At 40.5% G+C, this 10494-nt stretch overlaps 1 protein-coding gene across 1 annotated transcript; it reads left to right on the top strand.

Annotated features, from left to right (window-relative positions):
* Positions 1–5497: 5497 nt before the first annotated feature.
* LOC308372333 (leukotriene B4 receptor 1-like) lies at positions 5498–6412 on the top strand (the record flags this gene model as incomplete). Its single annotated transcript, XM_080847490.1, has 1 exon — positions 5498–6412. The coding sequence occupies one exon, from the start codon at positions 5498–5500 to the stop codon at positions 6410–6412; it is 915 nt and encodes a 304-aa protein (XP_080703616.1).
* Positions 6413–10494: the final 4082 nt, after the last annotated feature.

Here is a 10494-nt window from a genome sequence, read left to right as displayed (position 1 = left end):
ATCTCTCAACCGCTCACAGGTCTCAGATCTAGTGGCATGGGAACTTTTCTATTCATCTTTGAATTGCGTGCTTATAGCTTGTCTTTTTAACACTGTGATTGTAGGTGTAACATTTTTTTTTTCTATTGCTCTTAAATCTTTGAATCATGCAAAACAGACTTAAAAACAACAGTGCTTACACTAATATTGGACCTATTTTGCTGGACATAATGAAGTGTAACTAATGTCAGACAGAACTTGGCCCTGATAATGCTAATAGTTAGGGATGAGACTATTCTAGTTAATCTGGATTCAAAATAATAATTATTTGTGTTTGTGTGTGTGTGTGTGTGTGTGTGTGTGTGTGTGTGTGTGTTGTGTGTGTGTGTGTGTGTGTGTGTGTGTGTGTGTGTGTGTGTGTGTGTGTGTGTGTGTGTGTGTGTGTGGATAAGTGGGCTTTCCCTACTAAGGTACCCACACATCCCTTCAAATTTAAATGCGGAAGTGTTCATGACGCACTAGTTCTATTCTGTTACGCTTCATATAGAGCCAAACTAAATGTATCACTGTTCAAATTACATTACATTACATTGAGCAAACACTTTTATCCAAAGTGACTTACAAGGGAGAGAACCAAATCTCACCTGTGAGACCTGGGCCAGAAAGTGTAGTGATTAAGGTGCAGTCTTACTAAACTGTGTGAGGTTAAATCAGTCTTAGGCTACACCCCTGGCATGGCAAATGTGACCCGAAATCAATGTCTTGGATTGTCCTCACCAACCTTTGTCATCACGCATGTCTTGGAACGTTTTTTTTTTTCTTTCTGTTCTGAATTTAACCTTTCATAACACTGAACCTATTATTGTGAGCGTAACTGGCAAAATAATACTCTTGATGTTTAACAGTCTACCATATAGTCTTTGAAAATCTTATGTGGTTGTAGTTTCTCTGGATGTCAGGCGACTAACCCTTTGTCGTTCCTATTTTCCTTTGTGCTCTTTGGGCAGAATATCTGAACATCTCAACAACTGAAATGGGGCCTTTTTCTGGGGATAAACAAACCAACACCTACAATTTTCTTTTGCTATGCAGGTGCAGCCCATAGCATAGGCGGTTGCCCATGAAGCCCTTGTTTGGGAGTAGTGAACTATGTGTAATTGAACTAGTAGTTTAACTACATTTGGCAGTAGCTGTCTGGTAGTTCAACTACGTTAATATTTTAATGATTCACGTAGTTAAATAGTGACATGTTTTGTGTAGTTAGATTCGGAAACTACAAACACTTTTGGGCCATAAACGGAAAGGAATAATTTGTTAATTTGATGTCACTAGTCAGGCAATGCCAATGAGCAGACCGCCACATATTTGACCTTTGTGTAGCGCATGTGCAAAATTGATTATTACTATTTAATATCAAATGTCCAGAGAGGCTATGCTATTTTAGAAATTACCTTGCCAACTTGGTGCAATACACCTACCTGGACTCTAGTTTCTGGAGATGCAGCACCAATGCAACATCTCTGCTGGGACTTCAGCACTGTCAGGGCCTGCCCAGCTACTCTGACACGTATTTGGTTATGGAAACACCCCGCAAGTTCGTTTGCTCCGTCGCGTACTCTAGCATTTACGTAAGTGATCTGACCGTCACTCTAATGAGCGTGCAGATGTAATAGGGTTAATCAGTTCATGTATAAAATGTAAAATGGGTTCTGTTTTTTTTTTTTGTATACATCTCATGCTGTGGTAATTGGATTGTGGGAAACCGCAGCAGTAATAATGACTACTGCTGAGGGTGGGTCGGGCAAATATAGCAGGTCTGCAATAAAGGTTATTAAAATCATATTATTATCAAATGTCATATCCTCCTTGTAAATCATATGGAAAAACTGCATTAGAAATCGTGTACTTTTGCCACTATTTACGCCTTATTGTTAGTTGCATTTACTTTTGACTTGTCATTTGACCTTGAAGCAGGCTTTGCATGTTGAAAATTGTCATATCATTTGAATGTTTTTTTTTTGTCAGGTTTAGTACATGCCCATTCAAAGTCTTCTTGTTGTCTGACGCTTTATGCAGGTTACCAACATTGTTAATAGATTTGTATGTCTCGTGTAGGTTTCAATTTGTACTCGCTAGATTACTAGCCATTGGTGTGTTAGAGTGTGACATTTACTCTTTAATTAGAACTGTTTTGCGTAAATGTTATTGAAAACCGAAGCAGTAGACTTAAGATGTAGGTTAGATATCAATCACGTTGTATTTTAATGTTTTCAATATTTGGCTTGTTTAGATATGAAATGTACCACACTATATGATTCTGACATAAGAATATGTCTGTTTTTAGATACAGATTGGAAACTTGTTGGAACAGATTGGAAAGTACTTGCCCCATTAATTTACACATTTACATTAACGTTTGTGTCATATTACAGTACATAGGAGTACTATAGCCAGTCATCTGTTCTGTAATATGGGTCTAACCACCTTCAGGGCCTTGTTGAGGAACCTTACTTTTAAGTTTATGTGTCGGCTGGACGGCTCTTCAAATGTTATAATTGATCTGATGACAGACCCTGGCCGCAGCTCTGTCAAGTACACATCTAAGATCTGGGAACACTGTCATAAGTGCCTTTTTTAGCCCTTCTTTCCTTGTGTATTTATATGTATTTATGATTGTATGTATATATGTATATTTATATGTAATTTATTGATTATATGTATTGTACATCTTCCATGTGGGCCTTGAGCCTGTAATACAGTTTATTATTACCCCTTTTGGAGTTTCTTTTGATAATTTTATTGATACACACTTCATATTTCTAAACTATTTATTGCACTTATTGCAATTGTAATATTACAGTAATTTGAATTGTGATCATTTTAGTAAATGTAGTAACTCTGTTAATATTGTAACTCTAGCAGCAGGAAGAAAGAGTACTGCTGCGGGCGGAGCAGGTTTTTACATGCCCCTTTAAAGTTTTCTTGTCTGCTGATACGGCTTAATAAATGACCCCATCCTCCATCTGGAGTAGTGTGTGCTGACTGAAGGCAGAATCACTAGGAAACAGCATCCACACACAGGTTACACAGAGCTATGTGGTGTTCCTGTATCCTATCCAGTGGTCCAAGCCTGGGAAACAAAGAGAGAGGGCTGTGCTGGGGGGCATGAGGGTGCTTACTGGCACTGGCTCTGGTCTCCCCATTGGCAACATACAAAGTCATTAAGGGATGAAGAAAAGCTATAATGCGAGCAGGTCATCAGATAGGAGGGCGAAGAGTGGGCAATAAATGACTCTCTGCATAATATATCTCTTAGCTTACATTGTGTTGTGCCAGTCGGATTTGACAATAATTTGTTCATTTAAAAAAACTGTTTACTGAAATGACATCAGCTTAAGGTTTAAAGTACACACTGAACAGTTTTAGCCAGACAATGAGACTTTTACCTGTGCTTTCATAGGCAAATGAAATGAGGTCGGAATTGAATAATGTGTACTGTACATGGAAATGGGTAACCAAAATGGTAATTTCTATCTTTTGAAGAGGAAAGTAGAATCAGGGGAAGTACAATACTGCCTTGGAACATTGTTTGTTACTACCTATTGCAAATGTTTTGTTGCTGTTGTTGTCATGGCAAAGAGCTTCATCTGATTGACATGCAATTCAGGAACCAAATAAATATCTTGGAAATCATGCCGGTTATAATTGAATTTTTTGAAACTACTCATGCTCCTTGGCATATTCATAGTCAGATAAACTTATTTCTGTGTCACAGAACACGACCAATATGTTTTCGTTAAAAGCAGCTTACTACCCAGAAAATAATGAAGCCAGTATTTGATCAGGATAGTGTCAGAGTATAATCCCTATCATTTGGCAATTTTCAATGAACCTAAATCAACAGGTTACTTTTCCTGCAATCATGTGTGTATTTGCTGAATTGTATTTTTCAGGATAAGTCTATGATTCTATTCTGTTGTAACAGTTTCTTTTGTCATTTTGTAGATGGGGCTGATGTGAATATAAATGCAGTTATGCTACCATGCACAATAATGTCCGTGATCAGAGTGGAGCTGAAGAAAGCAACACTGTTGAATTCACACACACAGGATTTGGAACATGCATGCGTTTGTTCTGTTTCTATTACATGTTCCCTTTGTGTGTCTTATTTTATGTCCTTTGTGTGTCTTATGTTATGTCCTTTGGGTGCCTTATGTTATGTCCTTGGTATCCAGTGCTGACAGTATTTATGTATTGTGTGGTAGACACACAGCAAAGTTAGTGTGCATCTATCAGAGTGGGCCTATTGCAGCCACAGCCATCCCACACAGTGTCATGAGTTAGCTGGGTTTATAACAGCCATCCCACACAGTGTCATGAGTTAGCTGGGTTTATAACAACCATCCCACACAGTGTCATGAGTTAGCTGGGTTTATAATAGCCATCCCACACAGTGTCATGAGTTAGCTGGGTTTATAACAGCCATCCCACACAGAGTCATGAGTTAGCTGGGTTTATAACAGCCATCCCGCACAGTGTCATGAGTAAGCTGGGTTTATAACTTTTTGCCTATGTGGGCCTCTGCTCTGTGGATGTACTAATAGCGCCCCCTACTGGGTTAATAGAGAGTTTCCACAAAGGCCCACTCTGGTATAGCCTGTGCTGGGCCAACAGCACCTTCAACCTGGCTAATCTGTAGAACACCTGCTCAGGCACACTATGGGTCAACCAAGGGTAATAACATTGTCATAAAAAAAGCTAAATGTTGAAAAATTAAATGAAAGTGCAAATTATTAAACTTCCACAAGATGCTGGCATTCCTCTGCTATGTTTTGAACAAACAAAAACAAAGCTGCCTGAACTCATTGTGTTTATTGCAAATAACATTTTAGTACCTTTAAAAAATGTGCCGTGCCTAAGAGCTTTGACTGATTTACATGTAATTAAGCAACCACATAATTACCCTTTTGTTCTGTTTATCAGTCACATCAGGGCAGCGGGTTTCACAGAAACATCATGCAAATGAGGAGTCGATAGTCAAAACGCGACACGTTCTATGACATACTCTAGCAAGCTGTATACTCTAGAAAGTTGTACACCCACACTGCCAATGACAATGAGAGTTTAAAATGTGTTAATAACTTGGCTGGATTATATAAAAGATTCAGTATACAACACATTATCCCACTGGTCACAATTGTGACCGACCATAAAACACACTTTTTCAGTTACTTTCAGCTAAGGGTTAATAATGATACATGATTTTGTATTTTCATGTTTGGGAAAAATGTGGGATTAAACAGGTTGATATACATTCATGTGATAATGTTTAGTTTTCATGTGTGAGAGAGAGAGAAGAGAATAGGGCAGTGAGAAGAGAGAGAGAGAGAGAGAGAGAGAGAGAGAGAGAGAGCGAGAGAGAACGGGCAGGGGAGGGGTGGACAGTAGAGCTATGTTTCCTTTTAATATTTCCACAAGTTCCTGATTTGAAGCATTATCTCGTTTCCCTCCTGAAGTCATGAATGTGTCAGGCAACAGCTCAAACATAGTACCCCTTTCCAAAGGGGAGATAGCTGGCTTGGCCTTTCGGGCCATCTGCTTCTTTCTGGGCATATTTGGAAACATAACAGTAGTAGTGGTCCTTGTGCGCAACTTCAAAAAGGCAAACTTCACCCTGCAACTGATGCTGAACCTGGCGGCCTCAGACATCTTGTGCTTGGCAATGATGCCTGTGTGGATATGGAACCTTCTCTACGGCTGGACCACGGACCTCCATTGGTGCCGGTTCTTCATTTTCGCCACCATCACTGCTGTTCACGCCAGTGTGTTTCTCGTGACCCTGATGAGCGTGCAGAGGTACGTGATGGTCCTGTACCATTCGCAGTGGTCCAGGCTCGGGAAACGAGGGGAGCATGGTATGTTGGGCCTCGTGTGGGTGCTGGCTGCCGCTCTCGCCATCTCTCATGCGGCCACCTACGGTATCATCACAGATGGATCCAGGCCGATCTGTCAGCAGGTCTTCAGGTCAGAAGAGCAGAAAGTGGGCCTTCTTCTGCTTGAGACGATGGCTATGTTTGTCATACCATTCAGCACAATGTTGGTTTCCTATCTTTGTCTGCACAAGAAGGTCAGCGCCAAATCCCTGGGGTCACATCAGAGGTTGGCAGTGCTGGTGACCAGCATCGTGGTGACCTTTTTCATCTTCTGGATTCCGTATCACATCGTCAACGTGATGATCATCGTTGCCCCCTCGGAACCGGTCAAGCTGGTGCGAAGGGTGGCCTTCAGGGGACCAAGACGAGCTGTTCAGGGAATCGTTTTATTCAACAGCTGTGTGAATCCCTTGCTGTACGCCTTCAATCATCGCAGCCTTCGGGATGAGCAGCCAGGGACTGATGTCAACACCACACAGAGCTCCAATGACTTCTCCTGAACCTCTCAACCGCTCACAGGTCTCAGGACTAGTGGCATGGGAACTTTTCTATTCATCTTTGAATTGCGTGCTTATAACTAGTCTTTTTTACACTGTGATTGTAGGTGTAACATTTTTTTCTATTGTTCTTAAACCTTTGAATCATGCAAAACAGACTTGAAAACAACAGTGCTTAGAGTAATATTGGACCTATTTTGCTGGACATAATGAAGTGTAACTAATGTCAGACAGAACTTGGCTCTGATAATGCTAATAGTTAGGGATGAGACTAATCTAGATAATTCTGGATTCTAAATAAAAATGATTTGTGTGTGTGTGTGTGGATTAGTGGGCTTTCCTTAAGAAAGTACCCACGCAGCCCTCACATTTTAAACGTGAAGGTGTTCCTTGTTTTTGCAAACTAACTTGGCCAATAAAAGCTGATTCTGATTCTGATTCATGATGCACTATTTCTGTTCTGTTACGCTTCATAGCGAGCCTAAATGTATCACTGTTTAAATTACATAACATGACATTTAGTCATTTAGCAAACGCTTTTATCCAGAGCGACATACAAGGGAGAGAACAAATTCTCACCTGTAAGACCTGGGCCAGAAAGTGTAGTAAATAAGGTTAGCAGTCTAACTAAACTATGTGAGGTTTACAGATACAATTAGTCTTAGGCTTCACTCCTGTCATGGCAAATGTGACCCAAACATCAATTTCTTGGATTGTCCTCACCAATCTTTGTCATCAGGCATGTCTTTGGATGTTTTTTGTTCCTTCTGTTCTGAATTTAACCTTTTATAACACTGAACATATTATTAGGGTAACTGACAAAATGTTGAAGAGTGTACTATAGAGTCTTTGAGAATCTTTTGTGGTTGTAGTTTCTCTGGATGTCAGATGACTAACCCTTTGTCGTTCCTATTCTTCGTTGTGCTCTATGGGGCAAAATATCTGAACGACTCAACAACTGAAATGGGCCTTTTCTGGGGATAAAATAAACTAACACCTACAATTAGTTAGTTTGAACTACATTTGGCAGTAGCTGTCTGGTAGTTCAATTACATTCATATTTTAATGATTCAAGTAGTTAAATAGTGACATGTTTTGTGTTGTTAGCTTCTGAAACTACAAACACTTATGGGCCATAAACGGAAAGGAATAATTTGTTTATTTTATGTCACTAGTCAGAAAATGCCAATGAACAGACGGCACCACCACACACTTGACCTTTGTGTAGCGCATGAGCAAAATTGATGATTACTATTTAATAGCAAATGTCAAGAGAGGCTATGCTATTTTAGAAGTTACCTGGCCAACTTGTGCAATACTTGGTGCAATACCCCCACCTTTATTTAGTTTCTGGAGATGCAGCACCAATGCAACATCTGTGCTGGGACTTCAGCACTGTCAGGGCCTGCCCAGATACTCTGACACATATTGAGTTATGGAAACGCCCTGCAAGTTAATTTGCTTTGTCGAGTACTCTAGCATTTACGTAAGCAATCTGACAGTCACTCTAATGAGCATGCAGATGTAATAGAATTAATCAGTTCATGTATTAAATGTAAAATGGGTTCTGTTTTTTTTTTTAAATATATATATATATATATATATATATATCTCATGCTGTGGTAATTGGATTGTGGGAAACCGCAGCAGTAATAATGACTACTGCTGAGGGTGGGTCGGGCAAATATAGCAGGTCTGCAATAAATGTAATATTCTATATATAACTCCCTGTAAATCATATGGAAAAACTGCATTAGAAATTGTGTACTTTTGCCACTATTTACGCCTTATTGTTACTTGTATTTATTTTTGACTTGTCATTTGACCTTGAAGCAGGCTTTGCATGTTAAAAATGTAAAATAATTTGAATGTTTTTTGGCAGGTTTAGTACATGCCCATTCAAAGTCTTCTTGTTTGCTGACGCTTTATGCACGTAACCAACATTGTTAATCGATTTGTATGTCTCGTGTAGGTTTGAATTTGTACTCGCTAGATTACTAGCCATTGGTGTGCTTCTGGATGCAGTACATTTAAATGGCCACTAGAGTGTGACATTTACCGTTAAATTAGAACTGTTTTGCGTAAATGTTATTTAAAGCCGATGGAGTAGACTTGTAGGTTAGATATTTATTTCACTTTGTATTCAAATGTTTTCAATATTTGGCTTGCTTAGATATGAAATGTACCACACTACATGATTCTGACATAAGAATATGTCTGTATTTAGATACAGATTGGAAACAAAAGTACTTGCCCCATTTAGTTACACATTTTCATTAACGTTACAAGTCTTTGATTTGTCCGATGCACAAAGTGACACAGGGTCAGACTGGACACTGAAATTCTTAAGACAAGTCCCCGCCCCAAAAAACTACCATAACATAACAAAACATAGCATAACAGAACAAAACATGACATACTGTACAAGTTCTCTGAACATAATTTACACGTAATAAACATATAATAACCTAAATAACCTTACTTAATATATAAGATAAAAATACAATACAGTATGCTAAACATATAACAACATACTTATAATACTATCAAATATACATAATATGACAGCCTATACATATAATACTGACATATAGTATAACATATAATACACATATAAATTATAGACTATGCTATCCTATTTACCTATACTAACCTACATACAACCCAGTGAGGGAGTAACAGTGCAATATTTCTGATATGGTATTACTGCTAGTGCAAACTGTAAGTTGGAAGTGACAGTATATGTAAGTGTAGTGCGAACAGTAATATAAAAGTGACAGTGCATGTAAAGTGACGAGAGCAAAAGTGGCGGTGGTGTATCAATGTCCATTTAGCAGCCTGATGGCCCTTGGGTAAAAACTGTTCTCCAGTCTGCATGTACGAGACCGAATGCTACGGTACCGCCTTCCAGAAGGCGGCAGGGTAAAAAGTCTGAAGGCTGGATGGTAGCAGTCTTTTAGGATCCTGCCAGCTTTCCTGAGGCATCGTGTGTGGTACATGTCCTGCAGAGCTGGGAACTCCCTGCCGATGATGGACTCCGCAGACCTGACCACACTACGAAGGGCCTTGCGGTCCTTGGCTGTCTAGCTCCCATACCACACTGTGATACAGCCAGTCAGGATGCTCTCTATTGTACATCTGTAGAAGTTGGTGAGGATGACTGGGTTCATGCCAAACTTCTTTAGTCTTCTCAGGAACAAGGGGCGTTTCCGGGCCGCTTTGACAACCTGGTCCGTATGAGCAGACCAGGTGAGGACAGCGCTGATGTTCACCCCGAGGAACCTGAAGCAGCTGACCTTTTCCACTGCAGAACCGTTGATGTGCAGGGGTGCGTGCTCCTCCACCTGCTGTCTCCTATAGTCCACAATCATCTCCTTTGTCTTGCTGATGTTTTGAGAGAGGTTATTATCCTGACACCATGTAGTCAGGGTAACAACCTCCTCTCTGTAGGCTGACTCGTCATTGTCAGTGATGAGGCCCACAATGGTTGTGTCGTCAGCAAACTTAACAATGAGGTTGAAACTGCGTAGCTGCACAGTCATGTGTGAACAAGGAGAACAGGAGGGGGCTGAGCACACAGCCCTGGGGGGTGCCTGTATTGGTGACTACTGTGGATGAGGTGCGGTCACCAAGTCTCACCACCTGTGGCCTCCCCGTCAGGAAGTCGAAGACCCATGGAGGGGATGATGGTATTGAACGCTGAACTGTAGTCAATGAACAGCATCCTCACATACATGTATTCCCTTTGTCCAGGTGGGATAGGGCGGTGTGCGTGGTCAGGGCTATGGCATCGTCTGTAGACCTGTTGGACCGGTATGCAAACTGCATAGGGTCCAGGGTCTGAGGCAGCAAGGAACAGATGAATGATTTGACTAGCCGCTCAAAGCACTTCATGATCACAGAGGTCAGTGCTACCGGGCGATATTCATTCAAGCAGGTGACCTTGGTGTTCTTGGGCACAGGGAAGATGGTGGTCCTTTTGAAGCAGGTGGGTAGTTAAGAGAGGTTGAAGATGTTGCTGAAGACCCCAATTCAGGAACCAAATAAATATTTTTTATCTCTGCTACCAGTCAAATGTTGGCTGA

This window comes from Sprattus sprattus, assembly GCF_963457725.1.
Source record: "Sprattus sprattus genome assembly, chromosome: 11".
In the NCBI taxonomy this organism is placed as follows: Eukaryota; Metazoa; Chordata; class Actinopteri; order Clupeiformes; family Clupeidae; genus Sprattus; species Sprattus sprattus.
The sequence above is the reverse complement of the archived record's forward strand: the minus strand, read 5'-3'. Positions and strand labels throughout refer to the sequence as shown.